This window comes from Callithrix jacchus, chromosome 12, assembly GCF_049354715.1.
Source record: "Callithrix jacchus isolate 240 chromosome 12, calJac240_pri, whole genome shotgun sequence".
Classification (NCBI taxonomy): domain Eukaryota; kingdom Metazoa; phylum Chordata; class Mammalia; order Primates; family Cebidae; genus Callithrix; species Callithrix jacchus.
Genome location: NC_133513.1, coordinates 12,817,414 through 12,843,777, shown reverse-complemented (window position 1 = coordinate 12,843,777; position 26,364 = coordinate 12,817,414). Strand labels below are relative to the sequence as shown.

The following is a 26,364-nucleotide window of genomic DNA, read 5'->3' as shown; positions in this document are numbered from 1 at the left end:
AGACGAGGTTTCACCATGTTGGCCAGGCTGGTCTTGAACTCCGAGGTCCACCAGCCTCAGCCTCTCCAAGGTGCTGGGATTACAGGCCTGAGCCACCATGCCCAGCCTCCTGATCTGTTTAAGACTACTTTCCTGTAGGTCCCGGGCTATCTGTGAATATGGCTTTGAGAGGCCCTGCTATCTGTGGGTTTCCAGCTGTCTCAGGCTGTAGCTTTCGGGAAAAGGCGCAGGGCCATATGCATAGTTAGGTTTCTACCTGTTGCCCACCTTAGCACCAGCACAAATCAAAAGCTCTTTACAGTGTTACGTGGGCTCAGGTCTCATCATGGTAGGTGGGTGGTGTGTGCCTAGACAGAGTCACCATGAGGGATCCCTGGGACTCCTTTTTTTATGGAGATTTTTTTTACTTTATTGAGAAACGTAAAACTTGGGTACATCAAGTGGGAAATTCTGAGAGCCGTGCCAGAACGGGGGACTGCATCACTGGTTATCAGTTCATGGAAACACCATGCCAAATGGGAGAGGAGCTGCTGGAATCGGGAAAATGGAGTCAAGGTCCAGAGCCAGAGAGGTAACTGACAGATGCAGAAAGTTGGAGGGACCAGACAGAAGATGGAGAGCGAGCACAGGAGAGGGCAGGACCAATGAGGTTGTTTTGAGCTCATTTTGTGAACACCACCTATACTCAGGGACGTTAGTACTTCCTCCTGTGGCTGGCTTCAAATGGTGACAGCCAATCATGCTTTGCCTAGAAGCCCTGGGCAGAGCAATCACTGGGATTGGTTCCTGGTGAGATGAGAAGAATATAAGGTGCAGCCCGGTCAAGGCAGAGGGTTGCAGCGGCATCTCTGAGGTACTGTTATGCCACAGCAGTCCTCTAATTTTTTCCGTCATGACTCGTCCACCTTTGCGTCCTCGTCTGCTTGCTGGCGTGGAGCTGCTGGCCAGCCTCCCCTTTGCGCCCAGCTTTCACATCTGCTGGCCTCTTCCTCGGTCCAGCCATCTCTACCTTCTGCATCCCCACAGGTGAGCCCCACAGTGCAGTGCAGAGGGCTGGGCTCAATTCTGGCTCAAGCACTTCCTGGCTGGGTGATCAAAGTTAGGTTGCCCTGACTATTTGTGCCTCAGTTTTTTTCCTCTGTTAAATGAGAAGCAGTTGTGGGAATAATAGCAGCTGTGCCCATTTCTTTGTAAGTGATCAAGGAGCATTAGCTGTGGAAACAGTACAAAGCTATGGTCTGCTTTCTGACCTGCTGAAGTGGGAGGGACGACAAAGTAAAAGAACCTAGCACCTGGTTTGAATTTTGGTATGACTAAGGGGTCTTGGGGGAGTAGCTAAACCTTCTGAATCTGTTTCTCAATCCATAAGAAAGGAACAATCCTCCGGGCATGGTGGCTCATGCCTGTAATCTCAGCACTTTGGGAGGCCGAGGCAGGCAGATCACCCGAGGTCAGGAGTTCAAGACCAGCCTGGCCAACATGGTGAAACCTTAGTTTTTTTTAAAAAAAGGAACAATCCTACCAGCTGAGAGGAACAAATGAGAAGGTGCTGGTGATCAGCAATCAGCCTTTGTGCCACCCTGGAATCTCTCAGAGCCTGGGTCTCACCTTTAGGGATTCTGACTTAATTGGCTAGGGTGTGGCCTCTCTTTTTTAAAGCTCCCCAGATGACTCTAAGGCATAGCCCAGGACTGAACACCAAAAGTTAGGTCTTCAGACCAGTGGGCCTTGGACCATCAGCATCAGCATTACCTGGGAATTTGTTAGAAATGCACGTTCTCAGGCTCCGTCCGGGAACCACTGAATCAGAAAATCTGCAAGTGGGGTTCAGCGATCTCAGTTTTGACAGGCCCTCTAGCTATGTGTTTGAAACAGATGCTTGGTGCTGCAAAGAAAAATTGGCACTGAGACAAATGATTTTTTAGCAACGCAATTTTTACTTTCTGCACTGCAGGAAGGGTACCCTTGCTAGCCATTCTGCCATGAGAGTACAATGAACAAAGGAAAACACACACATTGATTTCTTGTGCATTTGGGGTTGTTCTTACTGCTGTGTTTGATCTTCATTGGCTGGAGCCAGACTTTACAGTTTAAATTAAAACCTGATTGGCTAACGAGTTCAAACTTTTAAAAACAGGTAAAAGCAATGGAGAGCTGAGACATGGCTGTGAGCACGTTTAGCACAGATATCTTGGTTAAAGTACAAGGACAAGGAATGCACTACGTGCCTGTAAGCATGGCATGTCTAACAGCTACATAGGATAGGGCTTAACAAAGTTATTAGCACACTTACTCTTTAACAAGAAAGGAAATTTTAAAAAGGAAGCTTTTTACTTCCCACAGTATATCTTCCAGGTGTAGACTTGTAACAAATGGCTGTTGTTCCCTCCCTCCCTCTTCCTTGTCTCCCTGCAGCAGATACATACTTAGCCCATCCTATGTGCTAGACTGAGTTAGGCACTGGGAATACAACAGTGAACAACAGACAAGATCCCTGCCCTCAGGGGGCTTATTTTCTAGATGGAGAAATAGAGTAAAAAAAAAATAAATAAGCAAACACACAATTAATTTAAAATGGTAATAAGTGTTAAGAAGGAGACCCTCAAAGGCCTGAGATGGTGAATTACCATGAATTTTTTAAAGAGCACATTGGTCTCTCAGGCAAGGAAGCTTCTACCTGTTTCTAACCCCATTTGGGACTTTCAGGACCCCTGACCTAAGACAGCCTCTCAACAGCTGATGCATGTGCTGGCCTTACATTTTCTGCAAGCAACTGGGCCACCACTTGACCAAAACAGCTGTGAGCAGAGCCTGCTCATTTGTCTCCTGGAGCAGCAGTTCCCGACCAGGGTGAATTTGCACCCCATTGGCATTTGCCAATATCTGGAGGCATTTTTGGTTAGTGCAACTGTTGGTGGCGGAGAATGCTACTCATATCTAGTGAGTGGAAACCAGAGATGCTGTGCTAAGTGCACAGGAGTCCTCTGCCCCAATGCACAGGACAGACCCCACAGCTGAGACATATCCGGGCCCAAATGTCAGGAGTGCTGATGGTTGAGAGTCCCAGCTCTGGGGGGTTCATGTTCCGAATCCCTGGCTGGGTCCCTCCGAGGTGCGTCTCTCTTCTCTCTCTCCTTGTTCCTGAATTTGGCTGAACTTGAAATTCTTCCACCATTTGACCAGAAAAGGATTCCATGGAAATAAATAAATAAATAAATAAATAATTTTAAAAATTAAAAAGAATTCCAAGCTGCCTCCCGCTTCCTAAGCTGGGGATCTGCACTGAGCCAAGCATCTCCTTGGAAACTCCTTGGCTTCATGCAGTTTGGAAAACAATAAATTTGCAAGGCTGCACAAAACATCCAGAATCCTAAAGCCGGCTGGAACTGCTAAATCCATTTTTTTCCTTCCACATCAAAAATAATTCCTTGGCCTTAGAGGCTTTCTCCACTGTCACAAGACACAGGCAGATAGTTTTACATGGCAAACAACCCTGCCAAACATAGCTCTGCTTTCAGAGCTGTTGGGTAGATTTCTAGTCCAGGCAGGAATATCAGCACACTCTTCCACTGAGCTGAGGTTGGTTTTATCTGAGGCAGACCTGATAGCCTTTCACACTCCATGCATGGCCAGAGACCATTTCCAGTGCTGACCTCAACCCTTTCCACATCCTGGGTGCAGAGTTGAGGGTGAGTGGGTGGGAGGGTGGGTGGAGTGGAGATTTGCTTCCAGCTTCTCCTCTACAGGGGTTGAGAGTGGGTGATCATAATTGAGTTTTCCATCCTGCTGCAGGCAGAAGGAGAAAGAAGAAAATAACTTACTATAACAAAAAAGACATATTAGCCTTACTGAGTGCTTTATTTAGGTGAGCTTATCTTTCCCGCTTATGAAGAAGGGGTTAATATTAGACCTATTTTACAGATGAGGAAACCGAGGACTGGTGACAAAAAGTGATTTGCCTTAAGTCCCCACCACTAACCATTCCACCTAGGAAATGGCAGAGCTGAGATTTGACTCCAGGTGGTTTTGTCATGGGTATAATTGGCTGGGGCCAGTGTTGTGGATGGTAAATAATCTACCAAGACAGTCATGGGTAAAGAAAGGCAGATGTATTGGAGAAAGTACAAGGATTCGTTGCAAGAAAGCAATGGGCAGCACAGCACAGAAGGCGCTGTCTGCAAAGAGGCAGGAGCTGGAAGGAAGTTTACAGGATCGTGCTGCTGGGGCTGTGTGCAGAACAAAGTATTTGGGAACAGAATGCTGTGCAAGTGAATTGTTTGTGTTAACCATCTCTCAGAACAATTTTTCTCCCCACCCTGGGACTCCCTCCTTGTTGCTAACTTATTAGGACTCCACAAGTCCTGTTCTAGATTCTGGGCTTCAGGTTAATAGGGACAGTTCTCCACCCAGCCTAATGATAACAAGAATAGGTGTTGATAACTATCAACGTCTACAGCAGGAGTTCGAAAGCAAGGTGATTTTGCCACCCATTTCCCCCAGGGGCATTTGACAATGTGTGGAGACATTTAGTTGTCACAAACGGGGGTGCATGCTAGTGGTGATTGGCATCCAGTGAGCAGAGGCTAGGGATACTGCCAAATATCCCACAGTGCACAGGACAGTCCCCACTGTTGGAGAATCACCCAGCCTCAAATGTCAATAGTGCTGAGGCTAAGAAACACTCATCTGCTAGCATTAAGGTTTAATTTTAAAAGAGAGAAAGGAAAAAGATAGCAGTTAGGTAGATGGCTAGGCAGATGGTAGGATAGACAGTGTGGAGGCTGAGGGACCCAGGGCTCTGGAGGGCTTGCTTCGCGCTAGCCACAGTGCTGAACACATTACACGGGTAACCTAAATCCATCCTAGAAGTCACCTTCTGGGATAGGTGCTATTATCATCTCCTTCATACACATGGGGAAACTGAGGCTCAAAGAGGTTTGGTGATTTGCCAGAGCCATATGCTTGGCAGTGGCTAGTGGTTCCGCAGCCTCTCTGCTAGAAGGTCCCTCTGAACTGCAGTGTGGTGGGCACGCTAGAATACAAATACCCCTGGCCTCTCCTCACTTTGCACATTCTGTAAGTTCTGAAGTCCTTCCTACTTCACCTTTTGGATTCCCTGGTGACCTCATTTCTTCTGCAGTTGTTGACACTGCCTGCGTATGAGCCCTCCTGTCTCTCTTCTTGTCCAGATTGGCCCCTCTGTCCATCCTCCAAATGGCAGCCAGACATATCTGCGTATCTCTGGAAAGGCTGCAAGCAAACCTCTCTAACACCAAAGCGGGAAGGAAGTGATTTATTTGGCCGGGAGCTGCGGCGGCATACGTGCCTATCACCCAAGCTCTCCTTGCCTTTAAAGACTGACAGCTCTAGAAATTACATGTGAAAAGGTCTTGATCCATGAAGTAGGCGTGGGGTATGTGACTTAGGTGGGGGTTTGATCATGTTTAAGCAAACACAGTACCTTCCAGAAAGATTCCTCCACACCATGCCTGCGATCTGCAGAAGTACCATTAAGGATAAGGATGGCGCCCGCCCTGGTCTGCCAGCCTTTACTTCTCCTATTGAAATGCACTGTGGAAGTCTAGGGGGAAGGGCTCTTATAAACTTAAGAGGATTAAGGATCTTCTTCCTCACTTATTAAAGTGCATATGAATGGCTTCGGAGTTTGTAAAAATGTAGATTCTGTTCTGAGATCTGGGGTGGGGCCTGGGTTTCCAGCAAGCTCTTCAAGTCCAAAGCTGCTGGTCCATGGACCACACTTTGAGTACCTAGGCACTGGAGAAATTGTTCTCCAAACACAGAAACCCCAGAGGAGCAGCAGATTTGCATGGGATGGGCAGCTTTGACAACCATGATTTCCCCCGGGATGGCTTATAGCAAGGGTTGCAAACTGGAAGCCCCAAGGGCCAAATCCCCACCCCCCTAACTATTGTTTGTAAATAGTTTTATTGGAGCACAGCCAACCTAATACAGACTCACTTTTTCTGCAGCTGCTTTTGTGCTACAGTGGCCAAGTTGAGTAGTTTTAACAGAGATCCTAAGGCTGTGTATTGGGACTTGTAGCAATTTAAAGGGGATGGACTTGAAGAATTAAAAACAAAACATGGCTGGGCATGATGGCTCACACCTGGAGTCCCAGCACTTTGGGTGGCTACAGTGGGTGGATCACTTGAGGTTGGGAGGTTGAGACCAGCCTGGCCAACATGGCGAAACCCCATCTCTACTAAAAATACAAAAATTAGCCACGTGTGGTGGCATGGGCCTATAGTTCCAGCTACTCTGGAGGCTGAGGCAGGAGAATCGATTGAACCCAGGAGGTGGAGGTTATAGTGAGCCAAGATCTTGCCACTGCATTCCAGCCTGGGCAATAGAATGAAACTCTGTCTTCAAACAAATTAAAAACAACACACACACAGCCATGCACTCCTGCTCATAACATTCTCAGACTGGCTTTTGAAGGAAGTGGCTCTGGGCATGTGTGGGAGTTAGAGGGTGGAATTAATAGAGGACATTACCTGGCCAGTCTTTATTTCTTGGATGAGGAGGTAGAAGCTCAGAGCAGTCAGAGGTTCTGAGTGTGGGTCTGGACTCCACAGTTAGTTTCTGTTAGGGCCGAGATGGGAACCTAGGCCTCCTGACTTCCAGCCTAGGGTTTCTACCTCCAGGATGACCTGCACAGAATTTTGTCATCAGGTAGGGGTGAGGTGGGAGGAGTTACTTAACATGAAAACCTTTGTTCTGCCCAAAGAGCCACCTGCCCCCTGCCTTGGGCTGGCTTTCTTTCTGAGCCACATTCAAAAGACTGAGAGCTCTTTTCCATCACACAGGCAACCCGATCTTGACCCTTTACACTAGAATAAGTGGGTTGATGGGGGCTGGGCTGGGGTTGGGGGTATTAAGTTGGAGCCCATACTGGAGGCCTGGTGATCTTCCTCTCTCTAGCTGTGACCTCTTCACACTGCCTAACGTCTCGGAGTGTTGCCTGTGATGTCCAGGGAATTGAGTTAAATGCTTCTGAAGGTGGATTCCTTTTAGATTAAAATAGTAATAGGTCTTGGGGGTGGTGAAGACTAAAATGAGATTTTTCCTTAGTTTTACTTATTTATTTTTACCACACTGTCTTTTTTTTTTTTTTTTTGAGACAGAGTTTCGCTCTTGTTACCCAGGCTGGAGTGCAATGGCGCGATCTCGGCTCACCGCAACCTCCGCCTCCTGGGTTCGGGCTTATTTATTTATTTTTTAGATGGAGTCTCGCTCTGTCTCCCAGGCTGGAGTCAGTGGTGCGATCTCGGCTCACTGCAACCCCCGTCCCCTGAGTTCAAGCGATTCTCCTGCCTCAGCCTCCCAAGTAGTTGGAATTACAGGTGCGCCACTACACCCAGCTAATTTTTATACTTTTAGTAGAGACTGGGTTTCACCATATTGGCCAGGCTGGTATCGAACTCCTGACCTCATGGTCCACCCACCTCAGCCTCTCAAAGTGCTGGGATTACAGGCATGAGCCACTGTGCCCAGTGAGTTTATTTCTTTATTAAGGTAGAATTCACATAACATAAATTACTTTAAAGTGAACAATTCACCACCTTTTAGTATTCATAAAAGGTAACTACCACCTCTATCCAGTTCGATTTTCATCACTCCAAAAGAAAACCCTGTACCTATGTAAATCTTTCCTCCCCAAACTTCACCCATTTGCCTTTCACCTTTATGCTCCCATACACTGGTAATGAGCATACAGGCCTTTCATTGTTTTCTTCTTTGGAATGTAAATACATTGATTTGTTTTCTCTGCAGTTGCCTTACTAAAACTTTTTATTTTTGAAAGTGAGGTATAACTCAGCAAAGAACACAACTGCATGAATCTTCGAATCTTTAAAAATGTTTCGTTATCAGGGAGACATAATAGTTGTACATATTTATCAGGTACATGTGATATTTGACTGCATTAATCTGTGTACAACTTGAATTTGATTTTTACATGTGTGTGCACATGTGAAACCAGTACCTAGCTCAGTGGCTCTCAGTCAGGGGTGATTATGCCCCTCAGGGGACATTTAGCAATGTGGTTGTCATAAGTTGGGGGCTGGATGCTACTGGCATTAAGTGGATAGAGGCCAGGGATGCTGCTAAACATCCTTCAATGCACAGGACAGATGCCACACACAGAATTATCTGGTCCCAGACCAGGCTCAATGGCTCACATCTGTAATCCTAGCACTTGGGTAGACCAAGATGGGGGGGATCACTTGAGGCCAGGCGTTCGAGACCAGGCTGACCAACAGGGTGAAACCCCATCTCTACTAAAAATAGAAAAATTAGCTGGGTGTGGTGGCCTGCATCTATAATCTCAGCTACTCAAAAGGCTGAGGTATGAGAATTGCGTGAACCTGGGAGGCAGAGATTAGAGTGAGCTGAGATGGCGATACTGCACTCTAGACTAGGCGACAGTGAGACGGGGTAGACCCTGTCTCAAAAATAAATAAATAGCTGGGCGCGGTGGTTCATGCCTGTAATCCCAGCACTTTGGGAGGCCGAGGTGGGTGGATCACCTGAGGTCAGGAGTTCAAGACCAGCCTGGCCATAATGGTGAAACCCCACCATAAAAAAAAAAAAAGGGTCCTAATTGGGGGATGCAGAGACAAGGAAGACATGGCCTGGCCCCCAGAAGGTCAGAGCTTTGGGGAGAGATAGACATGCTAGCAAATAAATCACAAATAAATAAATAAATAAATAATCTGGTCCTAAATGTCAATAGGTGACGAGGTTAGAAAACCCTGTCGCAGATCAAAGCCTAGGGCATTTGTAGTTCCAGGAGCCCCTCTTTTGCTCCCTCCCAGCCTATACCCCTCCCCAAAGGGAACCATCATTCTTTCTTCTATCACCATCCATTAGGTTTGCCTGGTATTGAAATTCATGTGAATGGAATCATGCAGTATGCTCTTTCCTTGTGTTTGGTTGCTTCCACTCAACAGAATATCTGTAAGGTTCATCCATGTTCTATGTATTAGAAGTTCTTTTTTGACCAGATGCAGTGGCTCACCTCTGTAATCTCAGCATGTCGGGAGACTGGGGTGGGTGGATCATAAGGTCAGGAGTTCGATACCAGCCTGGCCAAGATGGTGAAACCCCATCTCTACTAAAAATTAAAAAATTAGCTGAGTGTGGTGGTAGACACCTGTAATCCCAGCTACCTGGGAGGCTAAGGCAGGAGAATCACTTGAACTCAGGACAGGAGGTTGCAGTGAGCCAAGATTATGCCACTGCATTCCAGCCTGGGCAACACAATGAGACTCTGTCTAAAAAAAAAATATATATATATATATATATATATATTAGATATAATTAACCCAGTTAAGCCAGTCAGATTGACATGTAAAATTAACCACTAGGGTGCGATGGCTCACATCTGTAATCCCAGCACTTTGGTAGGCCAAGGCGGGTGGAATGCTTGAGCCCAGGAGTTTGATGCCAGCCTGGCCAACACAGCAAAACCCCATCTCTACCAAAAACACAAAAATTAGCTGAATGTGGTAGCATGTGCCTGTAGTTCCAGCAACTCTGGAGGCTGAAGAAATGGGAGGATCCCTTGAGCCTGGGAGGTTGAGGCTGCAGTTAGCCATAATCGTGCCACTGCACTTCAGCTTGGGCAGCAAGTGAGAACCTATCTCAGAAAAATAAAGTAATAGTCGCCACCACACGTGCACACACACACACAATTTTATTTAGTCCTCACAATCACCTTGTGGGCAAGTTTGTTGTTGTTGTTTTGAGATGGAATTTTGCTCTTGTTGCCCAGGCTGGAGTGCAATGGCTCGGTCTCGGCTTACTGCAACTTCTGCCCACTGGGTTCAAGCAGCTCTCCTGCCTCAGGCGCCCACCACCATGCCTGGCTAACTTTTATATTTTTAGTAGAGACGAGGTTTCAGCACATTGGCTAGGCTGGTCTCGAACTCCTAACTTAGGTGATCTGCTCTCCTTGGCCTCCCAAAGTGTTGGGATTACAGGCGTGAGCCACCATGCCTGGCTGGGCAGGTTATTGTTATTAAGCCAGTTTTTACAGACAAAAGAGCAAGTGTTCTGCACAGTGTCTGGCAGCTAGAAAGGGCTCAATTGATGTTGAGTGCAGATAGCATGAGGCACAGAGAGGTTGTGATTCATGCAAGGTCACACAGCAGGAGGTATAATTTGAACCTACATCTGTGCAACTGTAGAGAGGCTCAGGGAGATGAAGTAACCTGTCCCCAAGTATACAGCATGTGGGAGGCTTAGGACTCCTCCTCCCCAGCTTCACCTCATCTCCACTGGCAGGCAGGCTGCTGTATGCAGAGCACAGAGCTTGGGCGGGAAAGGGAGTGAGGTTAGCCCTCTACTCCACCACCCTCTTCCCACCAGAGATCCAGCTCCCAGGCAGGGCTGGGCAGGGAAGTCGGGGCTGGCTGCCAGAGGCTGGGTGCCAGGACTCCTCCCATGGGGTGACCCCCCCTGGGCCAATCCCTAGCAGCCTTGCCCAGCCACTAGGATATACCAGGCTGTGCCCAGAAGCCTCTTTTTCCCAGATTTCTCCGGCTTCATGGGAACAGGAAGGTTAACATCCCTGGGGAGGGTGCCGGCAGTGGGGACTCTGGGGAAGCCCCTCAGAGCTTGAAGGCTGGGCAGAGAGATGCCAACTCTGTCTTTGTCTGTGTGTGTCTCTGCCTGTGTCTATAAGAGATTGTTCTACCTGGCCTGGAGAGGGTGGGACGGCAGGGGAGAGGAGCAGGAATTTCCTTTGGCATTTTTCAGAATGTGTGGGAGAAAAGCATGCACTGTGGGAAGAGCTGGGCATGCCACCTTTGCTCTGTGACCAGAAAGGTGTCTGTGTCTGCCAGCTCTGTGTGCCGGGGTGGTGAAGGGTTTCCATACTTGCTAAGGTTTTCAAGAGCTCCTTCCCCCAGGCCCTGTGCTGATCACATTATTGGATTGTCTCACTAAGCCTCACCTCCGCCCCAGCATCTAGAGATGATTATGATCCCTGCTGTAGTGGAAAGCTCAGAGAGGGTAGGACACTGGCCCAAGGCCACCGAGCTTGGCTGTGCTGGAGCTGGGATTTGGACAGTCTGGTGCTAGTGCCTGTCCTGTTGTCTTTTTTTTTTTAGATGGAGTCTTGCTCTGTTGCTCAGGATGGAGTGCAGTGGTGCTATATTGCCTCACTGCAACTTCTGCTTCCTGGATTCACATGATTCTCCTGCCTCAGCCTCCCGAGTAGCTGGGATTACAGGTGCCCGCCATCACAGCTGGCTAAGTTTTTGTGTTTTTAGTAGAGATGGGGTTTTGCCATGTTGGTCAGGCTGGTCTAAAACCCCTGACCACACCTCAGGTGATCCTCTCATCTTGGCCTCTCGAAGTGCTGGGATTACAGGTGTGAGCCACTGCACCTGGCCACGTACTCTTGTCTTAATCAAACACCCCACAGTGTATATTTATCCATCCAGGGAGCCAGTGTTCGCTGAGTATCTACTAATTGATTAATATATGCAAAGCCTTTGGAAGAGTGCCTGGCACACAACAGCAGTATGCTAATCATCATTGCTATTTACTGGGTTCCAGACACTGATCCCATGTAGGCATTGGGAATTCAGAAGTGAGCAGAGCAAACCAAAACCCCTCCCCAGAGGAAAACCTTGCTTTCTGGTTATGGGAATTAACAATCAATTTCATGAGTAAAACATACAGTATGTCAGGGGTAAGGGCTAGAGATAAAATGAAGCGGGGAAGCAGACAATTGGGGGCGATGACTGCTTTAGGTCTGCAATTTAAACTGGGGTGGTTAGGGAAGGCCGCCTTGGCTTTTTAGCTATAGAATGAAGGAGGTGAGAGAATGAGCCACTTGGGTACCTGGGGAAGTGCATCCCAGATGGAGGGGCAGCTCCCTGTTTGATCTTGCTGTGTTGGATTGCCCTGCAGAAAGACCGTGTCACTAAACTTTCTCCAGCTCAGGATGAAGGTCCCGTGGGCTTCCTCTTGGGCATGAAAATTCAGGCTGCTCTGTCTCCAGCCCCAGCCCCTGGCCAGCCCATACAGCTATCTGCCTCTTGAGCATTGGGAATCCCATTCCTCAAACTTCTGGAGGCTGTCATGGTGCCCCAGGGTTTCTGGAGGTACAGAAGCAGGGGCTGCCTCCCAGACAGAGTGGGTATAGCTTTTAAAATTATTTATTTAATTATTTATTTGAGATGGAGTCTCCCTCTTGTCACCCAGGCTGGAGTGCAGTGGCACCATCTCTGCTCACTGCAACCTCTGCCTCCTGAGTTCAAACAATTCTCCTGCCTCAGCTTCCTGTGTAACTGGGATTACAGGCACATGCCACCACGCCTGGCTAATTTTTAGATTTTTATTGGAGACAGGGTTTCACCATACTGGCCAAGATGTTCTTGATCTCCTGAACTTGTGATCTGCCTGCCTCAGCCTCCCAGACTTCTGGGATTACAGATGTGAGCCATCACCCCCAGTGCTTTTTTTTTTTTTTTTTTTTCTAAGATGGAGCCTCATTCTGTCACCCAGGCTGGAGTACAATGGCCCCATCTCAGCTCACTGCAACCTCTGCCTCCCAGGGCCAAGAGATTCTTGTGCCTCAGCCTCCTGAGTAGCTGGGATTATAGGCAAGTGCCACCATGCCTGGCTAATTTTTGTATTTTTAGTGGAAACAGGGTGTCACCATGTTGGCCAGGCTGGTTGCGAACTCCTGACCTCAGGTGATCCACCCACCTTGGCCTCCCAAAGTGCTGAATTACAGGCATGAGCTACTTGCTGGGGGTGGGCTTTTTTCCTCCCTTCTAATAAAGATGACCCTGACCTTGAGTGACGGGCTAGACTAGAGATTAGGGAGCATGTTTTTTGGCAGAGTGCATACGTAGCACCTGGGCAGATTTGCCTTGGGTGTGAGTCGCCAATAGGTTCTAGGGAAGCCAATTTTGGAAAACCGGCAAGCAAGCCCCATCAAGAAATGGGAGGGGGGACTGGGCGCCGTGGCTCATGCCTGTGATCTCAGCACTTTGGGAAGCCAAGGCAGGCGGATCACTTGAGGTCAGGAGTTTGAGACTAGCTTGGCCAACATGGTGAAATCCACTAAAAACACAAAAATTATCTGCATCTGGTAGCACATGCTTATTATCCCAGCTACTTGGGAGTTGGAGGCAGGAGAATCGCTTGAACCCGGGAGACAGAGGTTGCGGTGAGCTGGGATTGCACCACTGCACTCCAGCTTGGGCAACAAGATGAGACTTCATCTCAAAAAAATATAAAAATAAAAATAAAAAGGAAATGGCAGCGGAGGGGGAAGAGACAACAGTGGGAGAAAAAAGGTAGAACGGGGTGGGGTGTGGTGGAGAAACAGGCAGCTGTCAGTTCTAGTCTGAACCTGGGAGGGGTATGGGGAGGGAACCGACTCCACAGTGGTCCTGGTCCCTGCCCTTCAGTGTCCTCCTCCTAGCTGTGCTTCCATTCTCTCTCACCTGCATTATCTATGTACCAAGTGCAGGAATGCCATGTTCCCAGTTTTACCATATTCATGTGCCACCTAGACTGTTACTGACTTTGTATTTCTATTTAAATTGAGTCGCCTAAAAATTTCAAAAACTAGGCCAACTGTGGTGGCTCATACTTGTAATCCCAGCACTTTAGGAGGCCGGTGTGGAAGGATTGCTTGAGCCCCAGAGTTTAAACCAGCCTGGGCAACATGGCAAGACCTGGTCTCTACAGAAAACTAGCTGAGTATGGTGGTGTATGTCTGTAGTCCTAGGAGGCTAGGGTGGGAGGATCACTTGAGGCCTGGGAGTTTGAGGCTGCAGTGAGGTGAAGTTGTACCATTGCACTCCAGCCTGGGTGACAGAGAGAGATGCTGTGTTAAAAAGAAAAAGGAAAAAAAAATTATTGCCGGGCACGGTGGCTCATGCCTTTAATCTCAGCACTTTGTGAGACTGAGGTGGGCGGAGTACCTGAGGTTGGGAGTTCAAGACCAGCCTGACCAACATGGCGGAACCCCGTCTCTACTAAAAATACAAAATTACCCGTGGTGGCACATGCCTGTAATCCCAGTTACTCGGGAGGCTGTGGCAGAAGAATCTCTTGAACCCAAGAGGCAGAGGTTGCAGCGAGCCAAGATCGCACCACTGCATTCCAGCCTGGGCAACAAAAGCAAAACTCCATCTCAAAAAATATATATATATTTAAAAGAGACACAGCCAGGTGTAGTGGCTCATGCCTATAATCCCAGAACTTTGGGAGTCTGAGGCAAGAGGATGGCTCGAGGCTAGGAGTTCAAGACCAGCCTGGGCAATATAGCAAGATCCTATCTCTACAAAAAATTAGCCAGGCATGGTAGCACACACTTGTAGTGCCAGCTACATAGGAAGCTGAGTTGGGAAAATCACTTGAGCCCAGGAGTTCTAGGCTGCAGTGAGATAAGACAATGCCACTGCACTCCAACCTGAGCAACATAGTAAGATCCAATTTCTACAAACAAAATAAAAATAAAAAATTAGCCAGGTGCGGTAGCATGCACCTGTAGTACCAGCTACTCAGGAGGCTGAGGCAGGAGGATCACTTGAGCCTGGGAGTTTAAGGTTGCAGTGAGCCATGATCATACCATTGTACTCCAGCCTGGGCAACAGAGAGAGAGACCTTGTCTCTAAAAAATAAAAATGAAAATGGCCGGGCGCAGTGGCTCACCCCTGTAATCCCAGTACTTTGGGAGGCCGAGGCGGGTGGATCACGAGGTCAAGAGATTGAGACCATCTTGGTCAACATGGTGAAACCCCGTCTCTACTAAAAATACAAAAAATTGGCTGGGCATGGTGGTGCGTGCCTGTAATCCCAGCTACTTGGGAGGCTGAGGCAGGAGAATTGCTTGAACCCAGGAGGTGGAGGTTGCGGTGAGCCGAGATTGCGCCATTGCACTCCAGCCTGGGTAACAAGAGCGAAACTCCATCTCAAATAAATAAATAATAAATAAATAAATAATGAAAATGAAAGGGAAACTTCAGGTCACTTCAATAAATGGAAAATCATCAGCACTTACTGTAAGTAGAGAGTAGCTAGAAAGTAAATACAAGGAAAGCAGAGCCAGCCATTCAAATGCAGTCTGAGGCTGTGGCCTGCAGAAACTGCTTGATGCTGAAGCTGCTCTTTGTGAACCACACAAGATTTCCAAGGGCTAGAGAGACAAAGACAGGCTGGCACGATGTGTGGCCTCACGCCTGGAAACGGCCAGCAAGGTTTGAAAAAGAATTGACAAGGAGGTAACTGTCTCATTTCTCTCATCTAAAAACCAGGGAATGCAGGCAGGGTGTGGTGGCTCATCCTTGTAATCCCAGCACTTTGGGAGGCCAAGAGGAGTGGATTACTTGAAGCTGGGAGTTTGAGACCAGCCTGGCCAACATGGTGAAACCCCATCTCTACTAAAAAAAAAAAAAAAAAATACAAAAGGTAGCCAGATTTTGTAGTGCATGCCTGTATCCAGCTACTTGGGAGGATGAGGCAGGAGAATCACTTGAACCTGGGAGGCAGAGGTTGCAATGAGCCAAGACCATGCCACTGCATTCCATCCTGGGCAACACAGCGAGACTCTGTCTCAAAAAATAAATAATAAATAAAATAAAAATAAAAGCCAGGAATGTTGCTAGAACCTTCTGCATAGGATAGGTTTGATCCTACAATGAGATGATTAATATGTCTTGGTACAGGACTTGGCCTTGGAAAAGAGTCATGTGTGGCTTTGTCCTTGTTCCTCTGCTTACACAGGAATTTCAGGAGACCTAAAATGGTGCCTTTTTTATGGACTGTCCCCCACTCATGTGCTATACATCAAAGGCATCTAATAAATGTTTTTAACAGGAGATGGAAGGGACTTGCGTTCCTCTGACGATGAAAGTGAGTGTTCGTCTTGCTTGTAGTGAGCATTTATATGTGCTCGACAAATGTTTATTGTAGAAGGAAGCAAACAACAGAGTATGAAGTCCACTAGAATGTCAACTCCACGATGACAGGGTTTTCCAGCTGTTCTGCTTAAGCTGGTTCCACTGCCTAGAACGGTGCTTGGCACTGCGTAGGTGCTCAATGAACTATTGTGTGGACACGTGAATCAATGACTATGAATGAATGAATGAAGAAATGATTGAGTGCATGGATGAGTGTTAGCCCTTCCTTCCCCAGACCCAGGAGACAGACCTTCTATAAAGTTTCAGGTCCCCATCGCAGGCTGGCTGAGCCCTGAGCGTGGTGACCAGGGAGTGGAAAAAGTGAACAGAGAGAGACAAGGTGGCTCAGGTCACTGGTCTGAGACATCTTTAGATTTCTCTAGCAACCACCCCTACTGGTAGAGAGGAGCATCCTGGGAGCTGCCCTGGATGGGCTCAGGGTAGGGCACGGCCAATGAGTACCACGGCAGCTGCTGCTTTTTGTTTATTTGCTTATTTTTGAGACAGGGTCCCACTCTGCCACCCAGGCTGGGGTGTGGTGGCATGATGACAGCTCACTGCAACCTTGACATCCCAGGTTTAAGCCATCCTCCTGCCTCAGCTCCTGAATAGCTAGGACTACAGGTGTGTACTACCATGTCCAACTTATTTTTTTAATTTTTGCAGAAACAGGGTCTCGCTGTGCTACCCAGGGCGATCAAACTCCTGGGCTCAAGCGATCTGCCTGCCTCTGCCTCCCAAAGTGCTGGGACCACAGGTGTGAGCCACGCCCCCAGCCCACTGGCAACTTATCACCCACTGAACCCTCAGTAATGTCCCCTCATCCACCCCAACAATAGGCTCTTCAAGTAGGGATGCCTAGATGGTAGGGGCTGTTTTCCATGACAGAGCAAACACTGGGCAGAGTGGCACCAAGAAGCATTTTTCATCTATATAAGGCTCTATTTTCTTCTGCGCTGGGCTGAAGTGAGTACATTCTGAGGGTTGTTCATCCCACCCACTGCCCCCACAAAGGGGAGGTTTCTGAAGAAAATCCCCAGGGTTTCCAAGAGGTGTTCCCCCATTGAGTGTTTATGTGCCACTCACACGCTGGGCACAGAACATTCTTATGGGATAATGTTTAACCAGCATGTGGGCTGAGTTACTGTGGCTCACGGAGGACCAGATCGGGGGCTGGCTTCCCTCCTAGGTGGGCTCTGGAGGAGGCTGGGCCTCCCTGCCCTCCCGTAACCCAGCTTCCCGTCTTGACTCCACCAGTAGGAAACCGGCATCCTTTTGTCCTATTAAAGGAGCAAACTGCTGTCTATCTTTCCTTGTTTTTTTCTTAATCTAATAGAGAAGCCAGGACCTAATTCTTTGAAAAAATTCTGTTTTAAGCAATTTCTTGGTGCCCATGGGTGTGGACCCAACCTCACTAAGATAGTGATTCCTTGTATGTTAAGATTTGTGCATGTTGTGAATGTTTTACAGCTTATGAGAAATGAAAAACACAAAGTGATTGTAAAATCCTTGAAAGCAGGGACTGAGTGTTATACTTGCAGTCCCTTCAGGAGCAATTGACTGTGTAATCAGTTTTCCTGTATCTTTGAATCTGAGATGGGTGGGACTCTATTATTTTTAGGGCAGATTGTTCCCAAATTTGAGTGTGCACAAGAGTCACTGGGGGGAAGCTGGTTAAAAATCTAGACTTCCAGCCGGGCGTAGTGGCTCAAGCCTGTAATCCCAGCACTTTGGGAGGCCGAGGCGCGTGGATCACGAGGTCAAGTGATGGAGACCATCCTGGTCAACATGGTGAAACCCCGTCTCTATTAAAAATACAAAAAATTAGCTGGGCATGGTGGCACATTCCTGTAATCCCAGCTACTCAGGAGGCTGAGGCAGGAGAATTGCTTGAACCCAGGAGGTGGAGGTTGCGGTGAGCCGAGATTATGCCATTGCACTCCAGCCTGGGTAACAAGAGCGAAACTCCGTCTCAAAAAAAAAGAAAAAGAAAAAAAAAATCTAGACTTCCAGATCTCCCTGTGATTCATTTATTCATTGATGTTTATTGAGCTACTACCATAAGAAGGGTTTCCAGATTTGGCAAAGACAAATACAGGATGTCCATTTAAACGTGAATGTCAGATCAACAATTTTTTTTTTTTTTTTTTAGACAGAGTCTCACTCTGTTGCTCAGGCTGGAGTGTGGTGTAGTGTTGTGATCACAGCTCAGTGTTGTGATCACAGCTCAGTGCAACCTCGACCTGGGCTCAAGCAATCCTACCTCAGTCTCCCAAGTAGTTGGGACTATCGATGTGCATACATGCTTGGCCAGTTTTTCATTTCTTTCGTAGAGAGGTGGGTCTCGCTATGTTTCCCAGGCTAGTCTCAAAGTCCTGGGCTCAAGGGATCCCCCTACCTTAGTCTCCCAAAGTGCTGGGATTACAGGCACTGAGACACCATGGCCGGCTAACAAATTATTTTATTATATATTTTATTTTATTTATTTTTTGAGACAGAGTTTCACTCTTGTTACCCAGTCTGGAGAGCAGTGCTGCGATCTTGGCTCCCTGCAACCTCCACCTCCCGGGTTCAAGCGATTTTCCTGTCTCAGCCTCCCAGTAGCTGGAATTACAGGCCCCCGCCACCACCCCTGGCTAATTTTTGTATTTTTAGTAGAAATGGGGTTTCACCATGTTAGCCAGGCTGGTTTTGAGCTCCTGACCTCAGATGATCCATCTGCCTTGGCATCCCAAAGTGCTGGGATTATAGGCATGAGCCACTGTGTCCGGCCAAATTATTATTATTATTTTTGAGACAGGATCTTGCTCTGCTGCCCAGGCTGGAGTGCAGTGGTGCATCACGGTTCACTGCAGCCTTGACCTCCTGGGCTCAGGCAATCCTCCCACCTCAGCCTCCTAAGTAGCTAGGAACACAGGTACATACCACCATGCCTGACTAATGTTTGTATTTTTTGTAGAGATGGGTTTTCACCATGTTGCCCAGGCTGGTCTCAAACTCCTGGGTTCAAGCAATGCTCCCACCTTGGCCTCCCCAAGTGTTAGGATTATAGGTGTGAGCCACTACATGTGGCCTACAAATCATGTTTTAACATTAGTATGTTTCATGCAATAACAGGGGTTTTGCCTCTGAGCATTCATGCTGCTATAACCAAGTACCATAGGCTAGGTGGCCTGTAAGCAATGCAATTTATTTCTCATGGTTCTGGAGGCTAAAAGTCCAAGGTCAAGGTGCCAGCGTGATTGGGTTCTGGTGAGGGCCCTCTTCGGATTGTAGACAGCCGACTTCCTGTTTTTTCTTCACATGGCAGAAAGAGAGCAAAGTAGCTCTCTGGCCCCTTCTTATAAAGTACTAATCTCCTTCATGAGAGCTCCACTTCATCACCTAATCATCTCTCAAAGGCCCCACCTCCAACACACCAGGACAGATTAAGCATTCAACGTAGGAATTTTGGGAACACAAACATTTAGGCAGTCCGTTATAGAACATCGATGAGAAACTGCTTTGTTCTTTATATGAAATTCAAATGTAACTGAGAGTCCTATAGTTTCACTGGTAACCCTAATGCTACACCACACACTGCTGTAGCCGTTGGGAAAACAGCATGAACAAAACACAGCCCCTGATTTCTGAGAGTTTATGTTCTAGAGAGGAAGCAATTTCCTGGTGCCTATAAGGGCTGGAGACAAATCAATCCATGTGGACAAACAGACACAGGAAGGAAGGGGGAAACCATTCGAGGGGTGGCGTGATGGAGGTGGCTGTCCATTTTGAACAGAGTGGTCAGGGAGCCTCGCTCTTTGGAGGAAACATTTAAACAAGGACCTGGGGAGGTGAGATTTGGATGCAGTAAGTGTGTAAGGCACAAGGATCTGCATAGATAATAAGCCCTTCTGGAAGAATCAGATGTAGGGGTCTGTGGATGCTACTTTAAGAAAAATGACTTTAGGGTTTCAAGCCTCACGTCCACCTCTGAGGATGCACTTAGCTGTTGACAGCCCCTCTCTGGGCCCCAGTTGACTTCATATGTGCAATGGGAATAGTAGTGATGGACTCACTTTCCCACTGGGTTGTTGTGGGTATCAAATGATGTAAAAGATGGGAAAGGACTTTATCAGTTCTAAAGTGCTCAACAGGGTCTCAATGAGTGCCATCCAGTAGAAGCACAGTGCAAGCCCTTTGTGTTATTTTATTTATTTATTTTTTGAGACGGAGTTTCACTCTTGTTGCCCAGTCTGGATTGCAGTGGTGTGATCTCAGCTCACTGCAACCTCCACCTCCCAGGTTCAAGCAGTTCTCCTGCCTCAGCCTCCCAAATAGCTGGGATTACAGACATTTGCCACCACGCCTGGCTAATTTTGTATTTTTCGTATCTCTAATTTTGTAGAGACGGGGTTTCTCCATGTTGGTTGGGCTGGTCTCCAACTGCCGAGGTCAGATGATCCACCCGCCTTGGCCTCCCAAAGTGCTGGGATTACAGGCATGCGCCAGTGCACCCAGCCGCCCCTTTTGTAATTTTAAAGTGTCTAGTAGCTGCTTGGAAAAGTAAAAAAGGCAAAATTGATTTTATTTTTTGAGACAGAGTTTTGCTTTTGTTGCCCAGGCTGGAGTGCAATGGTACGATTTCAGCTCACTACAACCTCCGCCTCCCAGGTTCACGTGATTCTCCTGCCTCAGACTCCTGAGTAGCTGGGATTACAGGCACCCACCACTGTGCCCAGCTAATTTTTTGTATTTTTTATAGAGATGGGGTTTCACCATGTAGGCCAGGCTGGTCTCAGACTCCTGACCTCAGGTGATCAACCTGCCTCGGCCTCCCAAAGTATTGGAATTACAGGAGTGAGCCACCATGCCAGGCATGAAATTGATTTTAATATGTTTTATGTAATGTAATATATCCAAGGTATTATTTTTATATGTGTTCAATATAAAAACTACTACAGAGATTATTTTATAACATTTTTCTTGTGTCAAGTCTTCTAAATCTGGCGCGTATCATGTGCTTACAGCTCATCTCAATTTGGAGTAGCCACATTCAAATACTTAACAGTCGTGTGTCACCCGCAGCCTCGTGTTGGACAGCACAGACCATACCATGAATATTATGTGAAGAGCTGGCCTCATTGTTTTAAAACATAGTGTGTTAGTGGAAATTTTTAGGTATGGGGTGTTGCTCTGTCACCTGCGGCACAATGGTGCAGTCACAGCTCCCTGGAACCTCATACTCATGGGCTCAAGCAATCTCACTTCAGCCTTCTGCATAGCTAAGACTATAGACATGAGCTACCAGGCCCAGATAATTTTTTTTTGTAGAGATGGGGTCTCACTATGTTGCCCATGCTGGTCTCAAACTCCTGGCCTCAAGTGAGTCTCCTGCCTTGGTATCCCAAAGTGCTGGGACTACAGGCATGACACACCACGCCCAGCCTTTATTTTTTAAATTGACACAGTAATTGTGCATATGTTTCAATGCATACCATGTATAGTGATCAGGGTTAATTTGCATTTCTTTCATCTCAACTATCACTTCTTGTGTTGGGAACATTCACTATCTTCGTTCTGAGGAAGGAGACCCTTAATCCTCTTAAGCTTCTAAGAGCCCTTCCCCCTAGACTTCTACGTTGCATTTCATAGGAGAAGTAAAGGCTGGTAGACCACGTACACCACCCTTAATCGCATTCCCGTAGAGGCAGGCGTGGTGTGGAGGAATCTTTCCTCCGAAAGGCATTGTTTCAAGCCCCACCTAAGTCCTGTACCCCACGCCTACTCCATGGATCAAGACCCTTTCGCGTGTAATTTCTGGACTTGCAAGCCTTTAAAAGCGCAAGGATTTTCTTTGCTGGGAGCTCAGCTGTTAGGCATCTATGCTCCCAGCCAAATAAGTCACCACTTCCTTCCCAGTTCCGAGTTCGAGGTTTGTTTTGCGGCCTTTCCTGCTTTACTTATAGCTATTTGGAATTTATGTTATAGTTATCCTACAGTGGTATAAAACACTGGAATTTTGTGATCTTTTTTATTTTTAGTTTTTTGACAGAGTCTTGCTCCGTCACCCAGGCTGGAGTGCAGTGGCACCATCTTGGCTCACTGCAACCCCTGCCTCCTGGATTCAAGGAATTCTCCTGCCTCAGACTCCTGAGTAGCTGAGATTAAAGGCAGCTAAGTTTTGTATTTTTAGTAGAGACAGGGCTTTGCCATGTTGGCCAGGTTGGTCTCAAACCTCTGACCTCAGGTGAGCCGCCTGCCTCAGCCTCCCAAAGTGCTGGGATTACAGGCATGAGCCACTGCACCCGGCCCAATTTTGTGGTCTTTAATAACTCTCTATCCCCCACGCTTTCCCTTCCCCTTCTCAGCCTCTAGTGTTTTCCATTCTATTGTTTACTTCTCTGTGATCAACACCTTAGCTCCTGCATATGCGTGAGAGCATGTGGTGTTTAACTTTCTGTCCCTGGTTTATTTCTACAGTGGAATATTGAACAGTAAAGTGAAACAGACCAGTGACACAATAATATGAATGATTCTTACAATAGGCTAAGTAAAAGAAGCCAGACTAAGGGCAGCAGATCAGCAGATGATCACCATGGAAAAAATAGTTCCCGTGGTGGGAGGGATTCCACACCACAGGGGTCCACATGGGGAGCATTGGGGTGGCTCAGGAAGGAGGGAGGGAGGGGGAGAAATGTGAGCCGGAGCTTTTGTTATGGTTTCTGTGGGAAGGGCTGGGTGGGGCAGAGTAAGAGGCTTAGGAACGGCTAATGAGGATCCTTTCAGTGGGCTCCAGGGCATAGGGACTGTCCCTAGTTGAATAGTACCTGGCCTTGGGGTGATTAGAGCAGGTGTACTGTGGCCTGGTGGACAGGGAGTGCACAGTAAAGGATTGGTGGTTGGACTGTGAGCTCTGGGTTGGTTGCTTTGCTTTTGAAGAGTGTGCTCCAGAGTTAGTTGTCTGCTTACCTCTAGGAACTGGCTAACCCTGGGAGGGGCAGTGCCTCTAGAGTCAACAAGGCCTCAGATATCAAAGCTCCAGAACACAAAAGATGAGTGTCATGCACTCCTACAGCTAGAGGTTTGGCCAGGGGCATGGCAATCCAGATTGGTTTGGGTGAACATCAGTAGCTCTGTCATTTCTCGGCCCTGCCAGCCTGTGGCCAGCCCCTTAGCTTTTTCTAGGAAGAGAGACTTCAGGGAATGGCCTGAACTGAGCTTTTCTAGAGCTTTTTTTTTTTTTAATCACTGCAAATTTTATTTTTAACTTTTCTGAGTACATAGTGTAAGGTCTGACTGTGCATGGAGGGCATGGCGACCCCCGTGACCAGCACCTCCGGATGGCCTTCAACCTATAAAACCAACTCCTATGCCACCACCCTTGGCTGACGCCCTTTTTGGTCCTAGCCCACCTGCACCCAGGTGAATAAACAGCCGTGTTGCTCACACAAAGCCTGTTTGGGGGTCTCTTCATTCAGAGTGTGCGTTTTAACACACAGTAGGTATGCTAATACTTTTCGAGCATATGATGTGTGTGGTTGTGTCTTTTAAAGTAGAATGCACCGTATATACAGCCTTGTTACTGTGGTTTTTAAACTCGGTTTTTATCTTGGGTTTCTTTCCTGTTGTTGGCTTATTTTTGTAATCCATGACTATTCTCTGGAGCTAGTCTTGTGCTAGAAGTTGTGAAGGCTTTGCTTAATTCCAGTTGAGACAGTCAACGGACAGGATCCCTTTCTGCTCCTTTCGTGTGATTATTTATTTATTTATTTATTTTGAGGTGGAGTCTCACTCTGTCGCCCAGGCTGGAGTGCAATGGCAAGATACCAGCTCACTGTAGCCTCTACCTCCCAGGTTCAAGCGATTCTCCTCCTGCCTCAGCCTCCTGAGTAGCTGGGATTACAGGCAGGCACTACCACACACAGCTAGCTCATTTTTGTATTTTAGTAGAGACAAGGTTTCACCATGTTGGCCAGGCTGGTCTCGAACTCATCACCTCATGATTTGCCTGCCTTGGCCTCTCAAAGTGCTGGGATTACAGGCATGAGCCACTCCACCCAGTCTATTTATTTATTTTTGAGACAGTGTCTCACTGTATCACCTGGGCTGGGGTACAGTGGTGTGATCTTGATTCCCTGCAGCTTCGACCTCCCATGCTCAAGCGATCCCCCTGCCTCAGCCTCCCATGTAGCTGGGACTACAAGCATGCATCACCATGCCTGGTTAATTTTGTCTATTTTTTGTAGAGATGGGGTCTCACTCTGTTGCCTAGCCTGGTCTCAAACTCCTGAACTCAAGTGATCCTCCCACCTCAGCCTCCCAAAGTGCTGCAATTACACACCAGGCCTCCATGTTATATTAATGCCCAACTCCAAACATGGTGGGGTCTGGGGGAGTTTGGGGGCTTCTAGGGCCTGCTGATAATCACCTAAATGTATTGGGAGATATCAGAAGTGATATTTTCCTTTCTCTTGGAAATACCAGGCCCCTCTTGGCTCTAACACCTCAGTGGCTGGTGCTTGTAGACCATAGGAGGAGTGTGGGGATAGGAGCCTCTTCTGGTTAATATCATCTGTGATTCTCACCCCTCAGCTTCCACCCCCTCTCTGCCCACCTGTACCTCCTGGGCTAATCCACATGCTTCTCTGAAGACCTACTTTTCAAAGAGATAAGCACAATGCAAATTAAAACCACAGTATACCATTTCATATCCACAAGAATGGCTGAAATTAAAAAGACTGACCACACTAAGTGCTGATGAAGGTGTGGAGCAACTGGCACTCTTGAATACTGCTGGTGGGAATGAAAACTGGAAACTGGGAGCAAAACTTTGACAGTTTCTTAAAATGTGAAACATCAACCATCCTTTGATCCAGCTATTCCACCCTTAGGCATTTACCCAAAAGAAATGAAAGTATATACCTGCCCAAAGACTTGAATACAAATGCTCATAGCAGCTCTTAATTGTAATAGCCCCAAAGTGGAAACAACCTACATGTCCATCAACAGGTGGCTAGAAGGCACCCCACCACCTTCTTTCTTCTTTATTCACTGATCTAGTCACTAAGAGGGTAAACTCTGGATTTGTTTAAAAAAAAGAAAATGGGCTGGGTGTAGTGGCTCACGCCTATAATTCCAGCACTTTGGGAGGCTGAGGCAAGTAGATTACTTGAGGTCAGGAGTTTGAGACCAACCTGGCCAACATGGTGAAACCCCATCTCTACTAAAAATACAAAAATCTGCCAGGCAAGGTACCAAGTACCTGTAATTCCACCTACTTGGGAGGCTGAGGCAGGAGAATCACTTGAACCTGGGAGGCAGAGTTTGCAGTTAGCCAAGATCATGCCACTGCACTCCAGCCTGGGTGACAGAGAAAGACTCCATGTCAAAGTACTTAATAATAAGAATAATGGAAAATACATACAGATCCAGAATTTACCTTCTTAGTAATTAAGAAGGTAATTATTGGCCGGGCACGGTGGTTCATGCCTGTAATCCCAGCACTTTGGGAGGCCGAGGTGGGTGGATCACACAAGGTCAGGAGATAGAGACCATCCTGGCTAACATGGTGAAACTACGTCTCTACTAAAAATACAAAAAATTAGCTGGGTGTGGTGGCACATGCCCGTAATCCCAGCTACTTGGGAGGCTGAGGCAGGAGAATCACTTGAACCTGGGAGGCAGAGGTTGCAGTGAGTCGAGATCGTGCCACTGCACTCCAGTCTGGGCACCTGGGCGACAGAGCAAGACTCCTCAAAAAAAAAAACAAAAAAAAAAAACCAAGAAGGTACTTACTAAGAAGGTAAACTCTGGATCTGTTTGAATACATATGTATGTATTCTTATATACAAATGAAGTGAAGCTGGCTTAAAGACTGGCTCCTGTTGTGAACAGTCTCTGTTAATCTGAAAGGCCTGCCTTCTTCCTTCTCTCCCTCTTCGTCACTCCCTTCCTTTGCTTTCTTCCTACTGAATACTGACTGGCAACTCTAATGGCTTTTGGAGATTCAGAACAAAAACTACCATGGTACTGGGCCATCTTCCACATCCACAGTGCCCTGGTGACTAGTCGTGCCTGAAGCAGCTTCTCAGGGTTTCTTAGGAAGGGTGAGCTCCCTTCCCCACAGGTGCTCAAGGCCGGGGAAGGGCTATCTTAAGTGTCTAGCTGGAGGCTGACCTAGTTGACTTGAGCCCCATCCAGGCCCCCAGCCAGAGGAGGTCAGGAGGGCCTGGTGGGTGGTGACTGCTGTGTGTTCCCCACAGACACTGCAGGAGATCTTCCAGGCTGAGAACACCATCATGCTGCTGGAAAGGTCCATCATGGCCAAAGAGGGCCCGCTGAAGGTGGCCCAGACAAGGCTGGAGTGTCGGACCTGGCGCCCCAACATGGAGCTGTGCAGGGACACCCCGCAGTTCAAGTAAGTGAGGGA

At 47.5% G+C, this 26,364-nt stretch overlaps 1 protein-coding gene across 1 annotated transcript in view; it reads left to right on the top strand.

Moving 5' to 3' along the window:
• The window catches only part of TEKT5 (tektin 5), a 68,968-nt gene that overhangs the window by 31,571 nt on the left and 11,033 nt on the right, over positions 1-26,364 (top strand). Inside the window, exon 6 of the mRNA XM_035266907.3 lies at positions 26,198-26,352. Coding sequence (XP_035122798.2) covers positions 26,198-26,352 — 155 coding nt within the window. The remainder of the gene's footprint in view (positions 1-26,197; positions 26,353-26,364) is intronic.